Source organism: Macaca fascicularis, chromosome 1 (genome assembly GCF_037993035.2).
Source record: "Macaca fascicularis isolate 582-1 chromosome 1, T2T-MFA8v1.1".
NCBI classification, from domain to species: Eukaryota; Metazoa; Chordata; class Mammalia; order Primates; family Cercopithecidae; genus Macaca; species Macaca fascicularis.
The window spans coordinates 55,982,360-56,006,046 of record NC_088375.1 but is presented as its reverse complement, the minus strand read 5'-3'; the positions used below and the strand labels follow the sequence as shown (position 1 = coordinate 56,006,046).

Sequence of the window (23,687 nt, the reverse complement as noted above, 5' to 3'; positions counted from 1 at the left end):
CTGGCTTGTCGAATGAATGAAAGAATGAGTAGGTAACTTCTGGCTGAGGAAAAAAGAAAAGGTTTTGTGGAGGTGGCATCTGAGCTGAGGTTTGAAGCAAGACCATAATCTTAATATATAAAAGGGGTGGAGAGAATTCTAAGCAGAGGTAACAGAATGAACCGTGATTCTTGGCCAAAGAAAGTATGATGTGTGTGAAAGCATGGCAAGTACTTCTGCATGACTGCGGAGCAACAGAGATGAAATGATAAGCTGAGGTCAAAGAAAAGACCTAAGGGATTTCAAATCTATTCACATAGACAATGGGAAATCAGTATTTAAGGCAAGAGGGAGAGATCATTAGAGTTGTGCTTCAGCACATATTTTCTTGGTATAAAGACAGGCAAAAAGAGAACAATGCCAGCAGAATGCTCAATTAAGTTCCTCTAAGATTTCAGGCAAGAAACAGCATTCATCAGAAGTATTCACCAGGGTATCTGAAATGGGATAACAGAAGTGGTAACGCTAAAAGAGGTGTGGCCTGGAGAGGGCAAGAAGGACACTTTGAGTTTTTGAAGTCATCACATTTGAGATACTGACACACTGGGATTTGGGCAGAAATATGAATTCCTGAATTTTGGGTTTAATTCTGCATTCATATCGAGATAACTGAATTGTATACATTAAATAACTTTTGTGACTCTACCAGATCTAGATTATGAAGATAAAGGAGACAGCTCAAGTAAAAAGTTGTTAACCTACATTAAACAATCATTTTTAATTGTATGGTTCTCTTAATACTCATGTGTTGATTTAGTCTTGCTTAATGGCAGGTATCATTCTGTATTATACCATATTTATATAGAACTTATCATTTTATAAAATCTTCCATATAATTTTAACAGCTATTTTTAAAGCACTGTAATCTCCCACAACAGTCTCATTTTATAGATGAAAAATCCAAGAATGAATTAAAAAATTAATGGTGGAACTTGAGTTGGAACCCAAGGTATTTGATTTTTTTTCATGCAGGTCTTTTGCCACTTGCCATTGTTGATAGCTTGTTTATTTTTACTTTTACCTACTTGGTCTTTTGGTTTGAATTTCTCATGATGCTTAATACAGCTATATATACATGATGATTATTAGTAACACTAATTTCAAATCATTTCCATTATAAAAGGATGCCACTTGATTTAAGGTATCATCTGAGTTCCAGTCAGGAGACATGAGTGACTAGATATCAACAGGTCATCACAGAATGGAGAAAGTAACATAGTTAGTTTATTCCACTGAGAGATTGGTCTGACTTTTATTCAGTGAACACAGAGGTAAGATGGCTCAAATTTCACTAAGGGTGTCCACCTGACATGTTGTTTGTTTTCCCTTAAGCAAATCAGCAGAGTAGAACCCAGGTTCTTGTCAAAGAGTATATAACCTTAAGTAGTGTGCCATGTAGTGGGTCCTATCAAATTCTTCTTGAGAAATAACATTTAGGGAAGACTCTGTAATGAATAAAAGTCATCTTTACAACTTTGGATAATCTAAGTTCTATCATTTAATTAAATTAGACCACCAGAAAGCTGCATCCTGGGAGCACATTTGTTTATCCTGCTGACAAAGTGCCTTTCCAAAACTGTGCTTTGATACTTGCTTTTGGATTTTATCAAATATCACTTAGGTATTTGCGGCAATGTACTAAGCAGTGTCTTCAACATTACTCACAGATCTTCATACGAGATATTTATACCATAACTTAGTAGGAGAAAACTTGTCTTCTGTGAGGTGCTATTAATAGTATATTTCCCCCTTATAAGCAGAAACTAATTTGCTTACTATGTTTCCCTTTGTGCCATGAGATAAAGGAAGCAATAACTAAATGAGAACCTCAATCACAGCAAGTCTGTTGGTCATAACAGGTACACATTTACATTCCCTTCTATCCCTGGTTCTGAATTTTACTTAAATATCCTTTTTAACAACAGGTAAGTCAAGTCCATTGCAATAAATTATCTCAAATATTTTTAAAGAAAAGTGGATTGTAAATTACATAATAGGAGATTTATATAGGCTGAATTCTGAATCTGATGTAATTTTCCTCGGTATTTATGAGATAATGATTTATTGTTCTAAAGATACACTTAAATAGACCTGTTACTCTAGTGGGGGGAAAATAAGTTGAAAAACTCTTTTGGTATCATAAGGGGAAAAATCACAAGTAACCTACTTTTATGTTATAAACAACCACAGACTAAGTTTCATGCCTTTAATGTTAATAATTTGGTTTAAAAATGTGAATTCATATGGATCCATGAATCGTCTCCTGTAAGACTAAATAACAATTATAAACAAGGTCACATCTCACCCCTTCCTCTTTCAATGAATACAAAATTATAATACCACTTGAAGATGGTAGAGTTATTTGTGCCCCTGCCATCATGAATAGGAGGATAAAATAGTCACCTGTGTATTATAAACCAGGAATTGTATTAAGAGCTAGGGTTTAAAATTTATTAATTGGAAGAAGAGAAAAACCCATTTTTACGATGTTAAATACACGTAATAGGTTGACTCGTGGTTACTAAGGGGTCACTTTTTGCAGCTAGTGAACATATCTGGGGTTATAGTACTTAGATATTCCACAGAATTATTAGTTTTTCTAAGACTCCAATGGAAAACTGAAAATACAGTCCCCTGAACATTTTCAGATCAAAAGATATCTCCTTATGCTCTCTGAGATAACTCTAGGGTTTCAACTAAATGCTAGTTCCAGTGCTCGAGTAAAGAAAAACTATTTCCTAAAAGCTAATATTTAATATTTATGAACCATTCTATGCATTTTACATGATTTAATTTACTCAACCTTCATAAAAACTCTATGGGGTGGACACTACTGGTATGTACAATTTTAGAGAGTAGTAATATTCCTAAGGCCACAAAGGCATAAGAGGCAAAGCCTAGATTTGAACCAAAGCAGTCTAGCTCCAGCGCCCAAGCTTTTATATACAGTACTATATTATACTGCTGGGGAAAATTCTAACTTGATCTGCAGGGCCCCTCACGGCCACCTCTGCACAAAGGTGGGGTGACCTTCCACACAGTCAAAGATAGATTGTTGGGCTATTAGATTTTCAAAAGAATGTTAGCTCTAACACCAGAGTTCCTCGGGTTTCTAAAATTAATGGATCTGCCTTCACATTTCATAGGCCAATTCTGATCAAAAAACAAACCAAAAAATTTTCTCTAGAGTTCTGCAAAACTCCCAATAAGATACAGGCCCACTTTATCTGTGAGAGATACATTTAAATGATGACACCAAAATATTCAGATATTATGACTAGAGGGATAATTTTAATGTTATTTCTAATCTGACTCATGAAAATGCCAGTAAACTCTCTCCAAATGAAAGATACTTGATTTTTGTCACAGAACAATTTCTTTACTCTGGATTTTAAACTTACATAGTGACCTGATGAACATAAGAAATGCCTCTTTTTTTTTTTTTCCCAGATGTCAAATAATCAAAATGAGACAAAGATCTTAGACATCTCCCTCAGTGTTTATTTTGCATTTTTAAAAAGTTTCTGTTAACCTCTGGAAGGAATAAAGTTATTTTAAAAACTTTTAACATTTATCCAGTACTGTGCAATGATTCTAAGTACTACATTATTAACCATGTTCAAGGAAAATGTGATCAGATAATAACATTAAGAATTTCCTATCTATTCCTTCACGTCAGGTTTCAATTTCTAATAATATTAGTCAATCACTGTTCAAAACATTTCTTGTCCTTAAATCGAGGGAGTTAGTTTTCCATTTATTGCTTTAAATTTTAGAAATAATTCCAATATCAGTAGATATTACAACATTAATAAGAATAAATACAACTAAGTAAGCATTTCATGGTTTATGTTATCTCAGAAAATTTAGTTTGCATCACTTTCGACTTGTTTGTAAAAAATGTCCACTTTGTTGCTTTTATAAAAATTGTTTTATATAATATGTTAAAAATAAGGCAAAAGTAAAGGTCTGAACATACAAAAGCCTTTGCAAAATCAGAGAAAACTGTTTAATTCAGATGCTTCACAAAAATTTAAAAAGCAACACAGAAACGCTTAAATGAAACAAAGTATATAAAGTAAAAAAAAATGGATTTTCTATAACATTCCTAAGGGATTATAGGTCATTAACCATAAGGAAATTAATGAATGTTCTCAATAAAGCAGAGAAAATACTAATATATTTTGATCTATATATTTCTAAAGAGATATCAAAGCAAATAGGTTGATACCAGAAATATTAAAAAGACGACAGTGTTAACAGTCATTGTTGTCAGGGTGATAACCCAATTACAGATCAAGTTCAGGCACGTACAGGTAATAACAATAGGGCTCTTTGTGCATTATAGCTTTAGGTCACTAACACAATTCTCAACAGAATAATAAAGACTAGTGCTATTGGTACTGTTTCTTTTTCACCCCCATCTTAATCCCTCTGAGACCAATTATGTTATGTCAGCCTCCCGGATATACCCAATTTCCATCTACCCAAGGACACATTTTAGCACCCCAAAGTGGGTCTAATACATTAAAGTACACTATATTTTGGAGCTTTAGATATTTATACAAAATGATTAGGCGTATCCAACTTGTACACCAAAGTGTCACTAGTGATTGACTTGGGGGTAAAGGGAAAGGGAAAAGAAAGTAATCTTACGCAGATATAAGGTAATGTAATGTCTACATTTCACAGCTGAAGATCATTCAGTGTCTTCTGAAAACCGTGAAAGTCTTACAGAAGTTACATGATTTTGTAGGATCCCACAGGACATGTGAAATATAGGACACCGTTTTGGATTCATGTCTTCAAGGAGCAAGTCCCCAGTGTCACTTCAGAAGCATAGGTGAACAAAGGGACTGCTTAACTATATTTTTTAAACAAAAATAGAACATTCAAAGCTTAAAGATCTAATCTTACATGGCAACTTTCAGCAAGGTGGCCAACTGATATTGTAAGTGATGAGAATATTAAATTTACCGAAACAATTTATAGGAAAGAAAATCGAACATTAATAGTGTTTGAGATAACACTGTTAATTTTAATAAATAATGGCTCAATTATATATTATTGATTTTATTATATATCTCTCTCTGCATTTTAAAGTAAAATATTCTTACCTTAGAATTTGATTACACGGTTGCAGAGGCTGCAGAAATATTTGTACAGAATTACCTTCAGACATTATTTGTGCAATATAAAATAATGTCCTTCTTTTAAATAATCTTGGGAAAATGTATTAGAAAAAATCCTCTAACACCAACTTAAACAACTTTGATTAATTTCCAGTAACAACTCCAGAAAATTTGCATAGATCTATTAACATTTGTAAATCTAGCAATTAAAACTAAAAATATCTGGACTGCTCAAATGTATAAAAAAGTTTTATAAACTTAATTTAACTTCAAAAATGCAAAAATAATCTACCTGACACTTTCATCTTGTTTTTTTTTCTTATTTACATAAAGCAGTTCTTTTCATGAACCAAAACAAAGGTCATTTTTGTTACTGACTTAACTCCCTTAAAAATCTTCTTTAAATATATTCTAAATTTAAAAATAAAAATTATTTATAAATATTGAGTTTGAAATCCAGTTATATTTTTAAAGCTTTCATTTAGTGATTTCCTTTCCTTAACAGTAGACATTTGAAAACAAAGTATTAGTAAAATTATGACAAACTGTAACGTTTTTTGTTCAATGTATTATGGATCAACATATTTGCTATCTTGAGATACATGCTTGGTTTTTCATAGTCAAATATATAGAAATAATTCCTACCCTTCTGCCATTTCCTCATTCTTTCCTTTCAATGTCACATTGCCCCTGAGTTACCATGAGCCAGAAGAGTGTTCTAAGCAAACGCCTCATCGTGCCTCTGCCCTCTAACCTGCTATGCCTCTAGGGAAGATCTGAGATCCCAGATAAACATGGTGAGTGAAAGGATTAAGAACAGAGAGGAGAAAAATAAAGAATTAGTAAGTCTAAGAGTAAAACTCATGAAATGCTCATTCATAAAACATCTGAGTTTACTTTGGGCTCTGTGTTCCTGTAACACAAACGGGGGGATGCCATGCCGCATGGGCACCATTGTGACGTCCAATGTTTGCCCTAAACATTGTCTAGGTCTCTACTTACTAATATGTAAAATGGGAATGATACCATTGCCCTTCTTTAACAGGAAAATTCATAATTGCGTTAAAGAAAATATGATTTCAAAAGTTAAAAAAAATTCGGTATTATAATTTTATTCAAAGTCACATAAATACGTTATATTCTCCAATAACCTATAAATATTTTAAATCAGTTTAGTTCAATTAAAAATTTACTATTTTTGCTATTCATACATAATCAACCATAGGAAAAAAACCCTGTCCTTTTTAATCCCTGTGTTCATTTTAAGTACTCCAGAAAATCAACACTTTTCTGGTTTCAACAATATAGGAAATGATGCCAGAAATTCTTAAACATTTGAATGAAGCAGCAGGAAAGATATCAGGCTGCACTGCTAACCTATTCCAGGAGAAGCCAGAAAGAACCCTCCCCTCCTGCCTTCCATTTCTCTATCTTTAAAAAAAAAAAAGAGGAGAGGGACACTGTCCACCTAAGAAAGAAAGTCAAAAATAATAGGAGATAAAACCAAAATATATTTATTAGCATTTACGAGGTAAAAGTTTGTGATTCATTCATTGTCTATTAGTTATTTGATTGAATATGACCTTTCAGGCTGATATTTTATGGGATAATTTTTTTGAGTAGGCTCATTACCTGATTTAAAAAAAAATAGTTTTCTATCTGTGGGCTGGAGGTATAAAGTCATAAAATGAACAGAAATTTAGTGTAAAACAAAAGAGACACTAAGTAATGTGGAAACTGATCACTGGGTTAATAATTCCAATTCCAAAATCACGTTTTGTTGGTTTCTTCACCTACAAAAAGCATTAATGAGACTTACTAAACTATCAAGTTTTTGAAAATATAATCAGAATATAATCACAATAACCACAAATATTGTATCCTTCAACAGTCTTTTCTTATTTATAATACATTTAAAATTACTACTAAATAAACATCTGCCATAACCACTAGTTCAGATCAGCAAGCATTGTTGTACTAATAGTCTAATTATTAAAAACATTTTAACTATCTTCCCAATGTTTGACAGGTGCTTAAATTTCCTTTTCACTCAAAGCATTATTTTTAGTATTCAATTTATCTCTATTCAATTTTCTTCAATGAAGGGCACCCTTTATCCTTCCTTCTCATTTCCATTTCTTAAACTTTCATCTGTAAACCCCTTACTCAACTTACAGAACTTTCTTCCAAATCTATCTCCTCAAACCTAACATGAAAAGAAATGTTACACCTTTTTTTTTTTGAGATGGAGTCTCACTCTGCTGCCCAGGCTGGAGTGCAGTGGCTCGGTCTTGGCTCACTGCAAGCTCCACCTCCCAGGTTCATGCCATTCTCCTGCCTCAGTCTCCCGTGTAGCTGGGACTACAGGCGACTGCCACCACATCCGGCTAATTTTTTGCATTTTTAGTAGAGATGGGGTTTCACCGTGTTAGCCAGGATGGTCTCAATCTCCTGACCTCCTGATCCGCCCGCCTCGGCCTCCCAAAGTGCTGGGATTACAGACGCGAGCCATTGCACCCAGTCCAGAAATGTTATGCTAAAGCAACCACTGAGATACCACTGTGTCAACCTTTCTTATGACTTCTCTATTTAAGCTAGGAATTTTTAATAACAAATAAAAAGTATTGAAAGAAACGAAGTATATATTTTGTTTGATATTAATGCCGACATTTTAACAGTATCAGTCAAATTTCTAAATAATTAACAATATAGCTATTTATCATTGTTTTTCAGAGTTTTATGAGACAAGTTCGTGAACAAATAGATAATTTTGATAACTATTCCAATATCTCTCAAAGAAATTAAATACTGAAATTGAAGGAAAACAGCATATTTATCTTATTTCCCAGTAAATGGACACCCAGCATTATAGAGAAAATGGTGCTTATGTAAAATAGGAAGTAATATCAATAAAAGAAAACTATCCACGTCCTCTGGCCTATCTTGTGAGTAATTTTCTGCCTTACTCTACAGAGAGTTCTTTGGAGAAGTTTCTCTCACTCATTCAATTGTCATTTATTAGTTCATCCTTTAATCTAACTCTGAGATTTCCACGCTCATTCCCTCAATCAATCAATCAATCAATCAATTACTAAGGCTTTAAAAATGTGTCAGGCCCCAGGCCCTAGAGATACACAGATAAGCAGCAGAGTGACTGATCCTCAAGGGCAGGAGCTTGACAGTCTGCAGGGGGAGGCATCCATGCAAGGAAGCTACTACAACATGGCATAACTGCCAAGGGAGGAGGCGTTGGGGAGAGAAGAAAGGAGGTCAGGGAAAACTATGCAGGAAAACTTTATGTCCAAACTATGTTTGAAAGGAAAAGAATGAGTTTCTTTGGTAAAGAACAGGAAAAGAGGTATTTCAGAAAGAGGAAACATCATCTATAAAAGCATGAAAATTCATGGAACTTCTAGTAAAACTTGCATTGATAAGAGTTAGAGAAAGAAGAAAAGAATATCCAATGATCAATAATTCTTGAGAGATGAGCCCAGGTCAGTTTACGACAGGCCTTTTGAGCCACAATTCCTTATACACAAGTAAATGTTTGCTTCACTGTCACCAACAATACCAAGTTTCATTTAAACTAAGACACATCTAAGGAAAGATATCTATCTTTTTAACCCAGGACTCGTGTTAAATATAGTAACTGCCCATTGATACATGGATGAGATCACTAGTAGAAAAGGAAAAAACAAAAAATACCAAAAGAAATCAGAAATTAAAATATTTAAGCCATAAAATATAGATTTCCTAATATCATTCATGTGTAGCTGAAATAAATCAATCTAGAACCCTAATTATTTGTATATACTAAGACTAGCATAATTCAAAAGAAAAGATTTGACATACAGGCTTATTTTTCTAAAACTTCTCATTTTTTGTTTTAATGCTTAACTGTTATATATGTTTTAGAATATAAGATAGGAAATTAAAAGAAAAATTCCAAGCTTTTAAACTCTGGGTTCTTAAATAGAATGACTATATCTAGAAATAAATTGTGTAGGGTTCCTTAGGACTCCTATCAACTGAGGCTGATTGGCAGGTATAGCTAGTATTCTCATGAAATCTTCCCTTAAAATCTTGTTTGGGCAGTAACCTTAAAAATTTGGCAGTAGTTACATAAATTTGGTAAGCTCTCAAATACATATTTGATAAGTTGATTTGCTTATTTTTCAAATAGTTACACAGTCTGTTATCATTTAGCTATAAAATTAACAAAATAAACTGTCTTTTAATTAAAAGTTCACTGTTGAAAAACTCTGTACTTCACTTTTTATTGGCTCCTGTATTTTACCATACTAACAAATTAAATGGTATTCTGGATTTTTTAAAAGATCTAAAAAGTCTACTATATAAAAAAAAATTTAAGACATTATAGCACTACCAAACGTGGGATTTTTGGCTACCATGAATTCTGAATAACGAGTTCCTACTTAAGGACAGAAAATATTTATTAGCACATCTGCATTTCAAAGCTCTTGTTTTGAGAACTCTTCTACATAACTAAATAAAGTAACATTGTTATACAGTCTGCATATTTTTATATTCAATTCTTTACTAAGAATTATTTTCCACATTTACCTAGAAACTACAGCTTTCTATTTCATCAGGGAATGACAACAGATTTTACCAATACGAGGAATCACACTTTTTTGGAAAGTACACCATATAATAATGTGTTTTGCTTTATAGCTCTTTTCGAAACTGGTAACTATATAGAGTGAAGTAAAAAGTGGAATCTATTTTCCTTTCCCAACTCTAAGACCTTCTATCTGGGCCAGACTTTGATATTTGCCCCTTGGCTGAGAATCCGCATATCCAACTTCACACTTAGCTGCAGTGAAGTAGCCCTGCAGGCAGGCCGACTTCAACGAACCACTAGTGGTATCATCATTAAAATCCTGCTGAAGGTCACCATGGTAACCGCCTGCTGAGGCTTCACTGCTGCACTCGGCATCTCCTAATCAGCTACCATGTGAAATGCAAATTCAGACAGTCTGAAAATTAGTCAAGAAGAATAGGGGATGAGGATGCAGATATGTGAAATATTCATGCGCTTCATGGAAAAAAGAAGACAGCATGAATGACACAACAAAGAAAGGCCCCTGACATTCTTGCTATCATTTTGCATTATTGTTCACACCCTACTGTATTTCCAGGCCTATAGTTCTGAAGTTGGTTTTGTGAAATGCCATATTTATAGTCTATACCCAAAATAGTAATTAAAAATGGCTAACATAATAGTATTAACATCAAATAAAGATAATACTTTTAAATCATCATCACTGCTGTGTAACAGTTTATTCTAATTACCTGAATACGAATGTTATGCAGAAAAAAACAGGCATCACTGATTATCAGTATCAAAACTACCAGAAGAAAAAGTGCCTATTATATTATAGGAACACAAATGCTTTACATGTGGTGAAAAATCTTTAGAGATATTTATTATTCAAGTTACACGAACTCAAATTTCCTTACATAATACTAAGACCCAGTGCTATTCGTTTCACAATAGGAAGACTGACATGATTACCTAATAAGTGAACATTATAATTGTTTTATATTTTTTCTTTTCTCCTTTCCATTTTCCCGAGGCAAAAAATCTGTTGCTCATGAGAAGGTGCAATGTCCTAACTCAAGACACTATTTTCTTTGGGTAGGTCCCTGATGAGTATTCCATAAAGTGCTAATATGAAACATTTTAGTTGACCTGAGATACTGCTATTCTGCATATATCCTCCTTAAATATTGGTAAAATCATGATACGTTAGGCTAAAATGGGAGATGTTTTGTTCAATGAAAGACTGGACACTGGGTAGAGCCAAAACAACTCACTTCAATGGGTTACCAAAGCAAGCAAGCATTCAGACTCAGATCTTAATAAGGTAACCTTCTAAGATTTTCAGCCACAGCTAACACACTTTTTAAACATGTCTACAATGATAACCTCAAAACATTTCCCCAGTAGAATCTGGGTATAGCAGTGAGATGATAATAGGACAGGTATTGTCAAAGGAGGGACGATAAAGCTTAAAGAATAAGGGTCAGAGATACGTAGTTAAGAGATGCATGTTTCGAGCTTTGGAAAACATGGATGAAAGGGGAGTCTGCCAAAATAGAAAATCACAACTGTGTGCCGGTCTAGGACTGTGAGAATAAGGAGTTAGCCCTGTTACAAAGGGCCATCAGACATGATGATTAACTAGAGCCTAGGTATGAGCATTAATTCTGCCCTTTGCACCATTCAGTACACTGTAGAGTCAGCTACTATTCTTATCACACCTAGAAAGTGGCCAATTTTACACTACATTCTGGGTTGTGGTCTACTACACATCATGAATTGCAGAGTCAACTCTTTAGACAGCAAGTCTCCAAGAGAATGAAAACAGAATAAAATGTGCTAGTTCTGCTACGTATACCATTCATTTTCATTTCTGGATAAAGTAAAATTTCTTAATAAAATAAAAATGTTAGCAAAATGGACAACAGACGAACACGTGGACTGAAAATGACTTACTTCTTCTGAATAGTGATCTGAAGGAAGAGGTGGGTAGTCACACTGTTCTATCTTCTTACACAGTGAGTATAAATTCATTTTGTCACCATAGAAAGGACTCTGTAATGCAGCCATCTGTAAAATGCTCCCAATGAAACTGATATAGTTACATGGTAACTTAAAAGGTGATTTCATCAAGTATATTATACAGGGGTAGAAAATAATTACAAATATTTTAAATAAAGTTATCTGGGCATTTTGATTTTTATGAATATCCCCGTCTGAGAAAATTTATTAAGAGTTAAAAATCTTTCTGCAATTTTTGTTTTTTTTCCGACATTTAAAATGCCCTAAAATAGAGAATTAGTTAACATATTTCTTTATATACAAATGCAACATAAAACAATATTAAGAAAAATAACACAATTTAAAAACTCTTTGTACCTATAATGAAATAAAAACAACTACTGTATCTTACAACAAAACAGTCATCACAAGGTATAGCTCAACCATATAGAACAAACATGAAACTGAAGTTAAAACTGAATTATAATCTAGCATAGGGAAGAGAATGCAGAGCATTTTGTCTTGCATAATAGTTTCTGAAGATAAAGGTTATTCTGAGAAAAAACAGTCTTCTCAATTTAAATGCAATAACAGATCCCCAAATAGTTTACAATGAATTAGAACTCTTTTCTTTTGATAATGTCTCAAAAACATTAAATATGCTCAAAAGCTCTACGAGTCATAGCTGTAATTCAAGGCTTCCAAATGAGATTTTTATGCAGAAAAACGTGACCCAAAGGATGAACAACTTTAAAAAAGACATTATTGAATTTAAATTTATTTTAAGACAAGGTTCTAACTTGACATTTAAAGTGCAAGCAAGTACTGTGGTAAGCAGGGTTACAAACTAAAAATTCAATTTAAAATGTTCGCATCCTGTTCAAAACCTTCTAAATCTTTGAACCGCAGCAGCAAGAATACAACACGGAGTGCCAGGCTGCCCCAAAGTCAGTCACCCTTTTCTACATGTGCTAATAAGTTTGATTTTGGAAGGACAATGTGTACATTCCCCAGACAGGCAGAGTGTGTGTGAAACACGCTAGTCCATGCTGTGCTACTCAGTGAGCGTCAGTGGGGACAGGACAAGCTGAAAATGGCTCTCATCTGTCTTCTGTGCTCCAGACAGAGCTTTAACTCCTTCAGAGCCTTGATGAGAAGGGGATGGGATTGGAAATCAAAACTGGCAAGTAGCTCAACACATTTTTATCTTGCCTATGTTTTACATAAAACGTGCACACAACTATATAGAAGTACCTTAGGAAGAGTTGTTTCACATGACGAGAAAAAAGTTAAAAACAATCTGAATGCCCCTAATCATATAAAACACTTTGAGAGGAAATTTCTAAAAGAACTACAATAATAATAATAATAATAATAATAATAATGGTTTTTGTTTTAAATGCAAGGACACTTTAAGATAAATGTTACCTTAAAAATATACTGTATACATAAACTATAGTCTCTCTGTGTTTGCAAAACCTTAAGTAAATGTACATATATTCATTATCATATTCTAGGCGTTCATTATAGTCCTTTTCCTCAGTACTGCAGAGTGTTAAAAAAAAAAATCTGAATGTCCCCTAAGGAGTTAAACAGGAATAGTATATTTTCATGCATCTCCTGCTTTGACAGATGAAAAATGTCAACTGTCCTGTTTTTATTTTCAAGCTTTTGCACTATTCATCTGGTTCATTAGTGCATCTCGATGCTGCCCCTGACAGCTGCTCGCCCTCTCCTCCCAGCAGCTGAATTTTTCAGGCTAATTTGATCCTCCACACTGAGACGATCGCTAGAATGATTGACTTACTCCCTGACCTCCAGGGTCTGACTTTCCTGATTAGTATTCTGGGGGTGTCGGAGGGACGAAAGCCCACTGTCTGTCTTCGGGGCTGGTGGCAGCTCTCTTTTTTTTTGAACTGTAAGCCACCAACCTACAACCCTGTAAGGATGCAATTGCTGCGCTGAACAATAAAGGAAATGTGTAAAACCTACTTTTCCATGTAAAGGTCCGTGTAGCAAAAGCACAGCATCTTGATTTTAATTAGTAAAGTCTACTTTGTTGCATATCAATTAAAACTGTACTGCTAGTTTTTTTTTTTTTTTTTGAGGTTTCAGGAATATTTGAAAGTCTAATTTTCTGAGTTTAAAATACATTTTCAAAAAAGGCTTCCTATGTCTTCATTGTTAATAGTAATTTTTTAGTGCGTACAATACAAAATATGTGCTGTTATGACCAATTTTTAAAAGCCAAACTGTTAGGTATTTCTATTAACAATACACTGAAACATAAGTGAAAGGAGATAGAACATAAAGTTAAATTAAAGCTTTAGAAAAATTCTAGTTCTTCTAAAAGATTTGCATGGAGAAATCAAGAAAATGCATTGAGATGAAAACTAACGTTAGCATGATAGATACTTTAACTCAAAATCATCCACAATACATATACCTCATGGATGTAGGAATGTCCAAAGATGTTATTTTTATTTTTGTGGCATTTTAAGTCCGCCTAAAAATGGGACACCATCTCTCAAAGGCAAATTCAAAATGTGATAAATTATTTCAGTTTTGACATGAGTCTGCTAGACCTAAAATAATTATGCAAACTTCCTCTCAAAATTCAACAGAATTTTTTTTTTATTGCTAAATTTAATCTAGTTATTGGAAACCAATTTGCTGTTTACTTTTAGGGATTTGAAGAGAAAATGTTGCTTTGATAATATTAGACTATGGACTAAAGGAATCTAAAGGTTAACTAAACAGATAATATTTTAAATGTACAGAGTGACTAACTTTTAAACATTATAGTAACAATATAATCAATCCTGTTCTTGTTAGCATTGTACTAAATTATTAACAAAATATAAAACAGTGAGCATAATTTCTTGTAATCCCATGGGTACATATAAAAACATGTTTTGTTACATTACTGACTCATAATGTTTCATAACAAAAATTATCCAAAGTATGCGTTTATTTAAGAATATTTAAAAATCCTTTCATTTTTAAGTAGTTGTTAGTCACTTCAGTAGGAAGAACAAAACAAATAATTTCAGGTTCCTTAAATTAAGGGAATTTGAATCTGCAATGAATAAAATAATAAAAGATCATGACACACATTTTTAAAAAGTCCAACAACACCTCCTAAAGCTGCTTTACTTCCAAGTAACAGTGGCACAATTAAAATAGATGACTTCATCATATATTTCATTTAAGTCAGGAGGACAAGAGACACGAACTATATAGTAGGAAATGCATTGGTTTCTATTTATCCTCTTTAGACTTCTCTTATATACACAGAGATATGAAAATGATTCCTACACAGGGATATGAAAATGCTTCCATGTATTACATTTCCTCACTTTATTAAAACCTACTTAGACACAGACTAATTTTTAATTAACAGCTTTGACTGGAAGCCTGTATTCCTAAGAAAATTATCATTCAATTAAAAAAACAAAATTACAGAAGTCACTAGCTTGAGATACTTTTATATCAACACAGACGTAAAATGTGTTACTAACATGCTTTCTTTTATCCATCCAAATTATTACAGTGCACCATTTCTAGAGGACCTACCTACATGATTCCATCTTCCTTTGATAAATGATCACCAGTAGAACAAAAGAGAGAGCATTTCACTGAGCTTTACCACTACAAATTGTTACTCATGGAAACTAAATTGATAACCTAGAAGAACTATCTGTTTGCATACTCTACTTAATGCTAAATAACACCTGTGTAAAAGTGAAATAAAATATTGATGAAGATATTTACTATGCTTTCATATATTAAATCCAATCCATTATACCTCTCTTGTAATGCATGGATCAAGATTTACAGATGTTCAAATGTATATTTTTATAAATGCAAGATATACAGAAAGGTATTATATTAACATAAAAGTTAATGCTTTAAACTTGTCATCAAAGGAACACAAAAAATATATTAGACGTATAGGAATGTATAGTTATTAAATTCCATTACACAAAGTTATTAACCCAATGAAAATTCTTCATAATTAAAAAGGTGATTCTTAAACATCCCGAAAAAAATAAGTATATACTATAAGGATAGAGGAAATATACTAAGTAAAACTGTATCAATATTTGGAATTTATCAACATTACCTACCTCATATAGTAGACAGCCAAGAGACCAGATGTCAGATTTGAAGTTGTATCCATTTTCATGTATTCTCTCTGGAGACATGTAATAAGGCGTACCAACTGCAAAAAAACAAACCAAATAAAATAAGAGGTATATAAAAATACAGATGCAGCTGTGGTAAGAAATTACATACAAAATTTTGAATTTAAAAACATCACCAAAATAATTCATTAGGATCAGAAAGCTGTTCTTAAGAATACTAAAAACTTTTAAATTTCTTCTTTACTCCTTGACCCTTAAATAGTACATTAAAAACTGTACAAAACAATGTGCTGGGTTAAACTTTATTTCCTTCTGATCAATCCAAGAAGAATCTAGGGAGCATAACTAAGGGAAAAAAAGTAATTCTGACAAGAATACCTACTTAAATGATTCACACTGGCATTATTATTTTTTTAATTTTTTTTAAAAAAATATGGTTTGCATATCCCAAATAAGCATGATAATTTAAAAATAAATAGTATTATATAACAATTTAGTAGAGTACGCACAAATAAATCATATTTGTTAACTTTTACAGAAACATCCTTTAGAACACAGTGTGGCTGTTAACAAATGATATGGCACTTGGTGCCTTACTTCCACTTTAGAAAGAATACCACAGACTTTTGTACATCAAAGGATTATATAATAACAAATATGAAAGGGTACTGGCATCTCTGGAAAAATGTCTTCAGTTACTGTAACTACTGAGACCTTTTAAAAGACAAGACACTCAAGATAATTTTTGTTTTTGTTTGTTGGCTTTGACGTGCTAATATTTTTTCTTTTTTTAATGACTGTTTTAGAAAATGCTATTAAACACTTGAAAATAAAAAGAAGCATATATGTTAGACTTTGAAATGTAAAAATATTTAAGTGACTTTCAAAGTGAGTATCTTTAATTTCAAACTCAGATGGTTATTTCACCATCATTAGTCTAAGGCTTTTTGCCAAATAGAAAATTAAAGTTTAAGAACATTTAGAATCTTATTTACCTGAGGGAAGGGCCACCAAAAATATGTTGCTACTCAAAGAGAAAAGGGCAGTCCCCTTTTTCTATTAATTTTCAAGATCTCCCCAGGTGTTTACTATAAATCTTAATAAGACTAACAATACTGAACAGGGGTCTTTAGTTAGAAGCAACAAAAAGATTCACACCAATAATCAAAGCACTATACTCAAAGGCAGCAGTCAGTTTGCCAAAAGAATAAATTTATAACCTAGTAGTTATGTGTGGAAACTATACTAAGCTAAAGGTGGAAACATCATGTACCATGACCCATGATATCCTACCTGTATCGGAATCCATTTTTACTAATCATGGATAGCCCTAGTCAGACTGGATGAAAGAAAAGTATTTATGAAAGTGATGAAGAAAAGTTAAGAAAAAAAGTATGCAAACAGAAGGATAAGAAATTTAAATAAAATACGAACCATTAATATATGAAAATTAATGAGACGAACTTTAAGATATAGATTATTTAATTGTAGCATTTACTTTGAAGACAAACAGGTAAATATGCCAATTTCTGTGTCAGAAAAGCAAAGAACTTTGGAAAACAGCTAGGTTTAAAGAATCTGTGTTATTACTGTGTAAAATAAACACAAGCTATCTAGCTTTGGGAGTTCTAACCACTTTCACCTGTAGTTTGCATAAGTGACACCAATTATTGGAAATATTTACACATTCTCTCCATTTAAGGAAGGATGGTAGGTACAGTTAGAATAATAAACGGGCTCTGCTCCTGGTTTCAGGACATAAAGCAAGTGACTGGCAGTGAGGAATGTGCAGAGAGAGGCTTCACGGAATCCACAGGGGGGCAACTGAAAACACTGAGGCTTGAAGGTTCAGAGTTTACCAAAAGCAAAGGTAATTTTAACCGGTAGCTCTGGGAAACCTGCTGATACATTAGGGGTTTGATATGAGTGTGAAAGATTGATGATAAGGAAAAAGAAGAACAAATGCTAGCATTTTACAGAGATTAGCCCCAGCATAACACCTTAACTGCAACACAAACTGAACTCAAAGACGACCCAAGTGAAGGGAGCAAAGGAAAAGAATGATTAGGAATTCTACTAAGCTAAATTTGAAATGCAAAAAATCTTAATGTACAAAAATGCTTTTTCAGTGAGCTGCTGGAGGTCATTGCAAAAAGTTACACACTCAGTTAAGACTGATACTTTAGATACTGATGCTTAATATTATAAATAACAAGCCTCTTTATATTAAATAAGCATGTTTTATTTCAATATTTAAACTACATATATTCATTAGTATATATTAAAATGTAAAGCTAAGGATGCTACTCACCCCTTTGATCAACATATTTCCAAAAGTCATATAAGATGAGTAAGTTTGTATTCTGCACTATAATTATTAATTGGATAAATTCATAATTAACTGGGGAACACAGGTCTAAGAGGGAGGTTCTACTGTCTCCTGACATGCTTCCTCATATGCCCCTCCATTCTGGACAACGACTCTTACGCTGACTGACACTGAGCAAAGAGGTACAGCCCCATCACGTAAACTGATTCGTCCTTACCTCTCTCTATCTAGCGGAGAGGCCTAAAAGTTTAAGTGCACAGGAAAATTTGCAGTACATTTAAACGCAGTGATATGTTTTCAACATTTCAAAATTAATGAAGATATAATTATTTCCAAAAAACTTTTTCAGAGATTCATGACAGCTGTGTCTATGATTTCTGTTGCCTCAAGAATGTTGTGACTTCTTTTAACAGTTGTACAAGAAAAGAGAGTTATGGAGTGACATGATTAGACATTAAAATGATCATGTGAATTACTGTCCTATGTATTCAGAAGCTTGAAGACTACAGCACATGTAATTCCACTTATCTTTCAAGAATTTATGATTGTAGGTAAAATGAGAGTACATTTTGCAATAGCAGACATTATGCCACTTTAACCTTCGGACATGAATAAAAGTAGGAAATGGATGATAACATTATAAAAAACAGAGGCTGACAGAGGAAAACTAGTAACAACTAAAAATCTTACCTGACCTTTCTTTATTCTATATTAATATCACATTAAAATATACTAAGGCAGTCATCCACATGTAAAAATCCCTTTCATTACATTGACTTATTCTAGCTATATAAGAAAAGTTTTATATGGTATATACTCCATAAATATATATATACTAATCTTTATCCTGAATAAAATGAAGACTGGTATCTAGAAGTTCTGCAATATGTTTAAGAGAATCAACAAGTTCTGCTAACATGTTGTTATTATAGAAGATATAACTAAATTAATAATTTTCATCAGAGCAGGTTATATACAGAATAGTTTAGCTAACATTTTAGCATTGTAATCTCTGCAAAGATTTGAATGAAAAAAGAAAACAGAATGACTGAAGCATTCTCATATGTGGTTAGCTTTGGACTGTTTTTTTTGTGTGCTTTTTAAATAAGGGAGGCAGCACAAAACCAGTGAAAGATAAATCTCTTTCACATCTTACATTTGCCACTAACTAGTTAGGACCATTTAACTTCTCTTTTCATTTCCTTCCCTCATCTGTAAGATAAAGTCATGAGAAAGATGAGCTGATCTCTGAGGTCCCTTTTGCTTTAAAATTTTGTAGCACTTAAAAAAACTCTACAAAAATCCATCTGGAAAATAAAATGGAAAAAATAGTCCTTTTTAAACTATTACTTAGGAAAGCTGAGTGAGAGTGTTTTAAGTCAGAGAGTACACACAAATGAACTAAGTTTAGAAATATAGTTTATTTCTCTTAGAATCAGAGCAAACTACAGACAAGAAAGCTTTGAATATTCCTTCTTGGGAAAATTAAAAGGAGACAAGTCATCTTTCACCTCAGTTTGATATAAACACACACACACACACACACACACACACACACACACACACACCCCTTCAGGGAATAGGACTTAATTTCCATTCTTTCCTTCATACTTATGAGTCAGCCCAGAAATTATGTTGGCAGACAGAATGGAGAGAGGGCACATTTATTTCATTGTAAGGAGTACTGAGGTCAATATAGAATGGCTGAGTAGGAGATCAATATTTCTGCAAAAGACATATATAAAATAAAATTTGTCATCTTTGAAGTGCAACTGATAACATTTAAGAGCTTTAATAATGCTGAGGTAAAACACCTAAGCATATTTTATTGTTATTGTTGCTGTGCTCCAGGCCCTGTGTTAAATGCATTCTATGTATTATCTTGCTGAATTTTAACAAAAGTTTACCATGCCCTGCTGCATGGCACACACAATTCTAGGTCCTGTGCTGACAGAAGTAAACAGGACAAATCCTTGATCTTGTGGGGCTCACAGTCCAATGAAACGGGAACTATTATAAGGTAGTTTTATGAGATGTTTCAACTATTATACTGCTTTTGAGAGAAGGCATAGGAAGTCGGTCGGGTAACTTGCCAAAGATCATAAAACTGGTAAGCTGTAGACTTGGAATTCAAACCCAGGTAGTTCTTGTCTCTTGCATTTAAGCAGATGGTTATTTCAGTATAACTGACCACTGTGAAATACAACTGAAAAAAATATCTGTATCTTTCCAAATTAAGAAGCAGAGAAATCTAAAAGTCACAGCATGTACATATGAAAAACCAGGAATAAGGGTCCAAGTTCAATGGGCCACATGTGAAAATTATGCTACTCTGCAGCTACGCTGATTTAAATAAATACTTGTTATGGCGGCTGGGAGGTTAAACGTGCAGTTTAAAATTAGATAATAGCTTCTTACCAGAGCAATTACTTAAGTCAATAAGGGACTGAAAGTTAAAAATAAATCAGTGAAAGCAGCCTATAGTACTGACTGAACATATGCTGCCTTTACAGCTCTAAACCACCCTGAATAACGAAGGGGTATAAGCCAAAGATCTATCGAGAGGTGCTAGGAAAGGTGTGGGAAAAACAAGTATGTGACCACAGGTGGCACCTGGCACCAAAAATGAAACTGTTTTAATGCCTGGTTCAAGAACACTAATTTTCTAAGTTGAAATCAGAGCATATATCACACTTGGAAATAGTGTGGGGAACACGAATTGTACACTCAAGAGACTCCAGTGTGAAAATTCTGATGGCCATGCATTTAATCTGCTGGCAATTTTACAAAATCAAAGAATCATTTGTCTCACTGCAAAAGGTAAACAGCAGTTCAAGAAATCCTATAACAAAAACAAAAACAAGAACATAATTTCCTCCCAAGGGGTTTCAAATATTTGTTTAGCACAAGGATCAATATCAGAGAGTTTTAGTTAGCTTTGTTTTTTTAAGCAAAAATCTATCTCATTTTTAGGAGGTACAACAAGCACATACAAGTAAATTCACACAAACATGCAAAGAGAAAACTTTCTTTTTCTGGGAGACAATGTAAAAGCAATTAAAACGTCATATCAATAGGTTATTAATTTAAGTGTTTTTATTTGTTTTTCTCCTTTCACTAGAACAGGCAGTCAGAGGTGAAACCCTTCACTGTATGTATTAATAAATACAATTTTGGTGTAAATAGATTTTCCTGAATAGCAGATAACTATCACCAATTACTTATATACATTGGAGTATATAACGTGTTTAGATTTTTTAACAGATTAATTATCCTAATTAAGTTTTGTTAAAATTACTTTTTATCCCCGTCTATATTCAAAAGTCCATGGTAGAGTAAGCCCCTGAGAAGCATGATTGTTAGTAGTGTGAGAGGCTCCTTGAGGAATACAAAAAATTTGCAAATAATTTTTTAAACAATTGCCAGTAAGCTAACAATGAAAGAAAATGATTTGTTTATAAATTTATATTAAGCCAAGTATGGCATTTTCTCCCTTGAAAAGTAAATGTAAATTACAATGCAATAAAGTACCTATAAAGTCCTATAATAAAAATGAGAAAATTTAAAGTCAAAGTATCTCTTCAAAAAACAAAATATTTATTTTCATTAAATGTAAACTTCCTCTAATTTTGGAACCTCTTCCGCAGAACCTCTCTAGCTTTTTGTTTGTTTTTGTTTTGATACAGAGTCTTGCTCTGTCTGGACTGAAGGCTGGACTGCAGTGGTGTGATCCACGCCAGGCTAATTTTTTGTATTTTTAGTAGAGATGGGTTTTCACCGTGTTAGCCAGGATGGTCTCGATCTCCTGATCTCATGATCTGCCTGCCTTGGCCTCCCAAAGTGCCGGGATTACAGGTGTGAGCCACTGCGCCTAGCCTAGAACCTCTCTAGCTTTTAAACAATTTCACCTAATTAGGCTTTTAGAGGAGGATATGAATGTCTCCCCAGCTGTCGCGTCTATTAAAATGTCTATTAGTCTATTAAAATTGCGTTACAGGCAGAAATTCTGTCTCCATGATCTTTGCCTCTTGGTGCTATACCTGTTTATGTTATGGTAGTGGCAAGAGACTTTGCCACCATAAAGGTTGAGGACTTTATAATAGGAAGATTACGCTAGATTATCAGTAAGAGATGCAACAGAAGGGGCAGGGGACATTCAAAGTGTGACAGGAACTCTCCACCACTAACTTTTAAAAGGGAGGAAGGAAGCCAGGAGCCAAGGAATGAGGGCAGCCTCTAGAAGCTGGGAATGGCCCTCAGCTCACAACCAGTGAGGAAACAAGAACTTCAGTTCTACAACACCAAAAAACTAAACTCTGCCATAATCTGAATAGACAAGAAATGGACTGAGCCTCCAGAAGTCCTGCAATCCTACAGATACCTTGATGTTAGCCTGGTCAGAGTCATATTGGACTTCTGAGCTATGGAACTGAAAAATAATACATTTCTGTTGTTTTAAGCCCCTAAGTTTTTGGTAATGTGTTAGGGCAGCAATTGAAAATAAATACAAATGTGCTAATGATTCATGCATTGCATGGGAGAGTGAAACACTCAGTTCTATGTGGTATGGACCTACCTCACACCAAGGATTACATAAGGACCAAGGGTGTTAAGAGAAAAATGTATATGGTTCAAAAAAATGTTTGACTTCTAAAAGCTCACAGGATCATTTTGGGATGGTGTTTTTTTTGTTTTGTTTTGTTTTGTTTTTTGGTTCTCTTTTTTTGTCAGGGGCGGCAGGGCAGGAGAAGCCAATACATTCGCCAAAAGAATAATAATATGGTTAATAACGCAATGTATAAAGGTTAAAATTATGGTCCTTTGTAATTTAAATGAACTCTGGCTTGGTCACTAACTGATAGAAATCTAAACTTGATAATCATACCTATCTCAAAGAAATGCAGAATAGAAATCAGTGAATGTGCTACACGGCACTTAGTCCATATGAGTATTTGAAGCCTGATAAGTAACTATTTTTTATTATAAATGTTTTACATTGACCAAAATAAGCTGTTATCAAAAGCAAGTCCAGCAGGGATAACTGCAGATTTATTGATCCAGAGAAAAGTCACCAGGGATCAATACTCCAGTGAACCTCATGAATCATTCTGGATTTAAAGATAATCTCTCTGCTCAGAATTTTCCAATTTAGAAAGATGTAAATTTCCTAATGGCTTACTCTTCATTCACCACTACCACCCATTCCCATTAAGAGAGTTAATTACCCTTTCGTTGCAATAGCTACAAATATGTCACAAAAACAAACAAGTAGAAAAAGGATACAAGCAATATCTTAAAAAAAAATCTAAATTAGGTATTTTTTCTCTATCTTACAGCCATGGTCTATACTCACATTTCTGATTCTCCTCTTTCTGGACATTTTAGGAGAATTACATTTCCCTGTCCCTTTGAGATAGTCATTGCCATGAGATCTGTTTTGGCCAACGAAATGTGAATGGAAGTAATCTGTG

At 33.5% G+C, this 23,687-nt stretch overlaps 1 protein-coding gene across 14 annotated transcripts in view; it reads right to left on the bottom strand.

Moving 5' to 3' along the window:
* Positions 1 to 23,687, bottom strand: part of NEK7 (NIMA related kinase 7) — a 146,005-nt gene that overhangs the window by 7,407 nt on the left and 114,911 nt on the right. For 10 of the 14 annotated variants that reach the window (XM_065539256.1, XM_074031859.1, XM_065539250.1 and 7 more), the window contains 2 exons: positions 15,870 to 15,964; positions 11,695 to 11,808 (listed from right to left, as the gene is read on the bottom strand). In XM_065539256.1, coding sequence (XP_065395328.1) covers positions 11,695 to 11,808; positions 15,870 to 15,964 — 209 coding nt within the window. Of the gene's footprint in view, positions 1 to 11,694; positions 11,809 to 14,365; positions 14,819 to 15,869; positions 15,965 to 23,687 lie in introns of those variants that run through there. The other 4 variants (XM_074031876.1, XM_065539258.1, XM_074031901.1 and 1 more) reach the window with 1 other exon arrangement.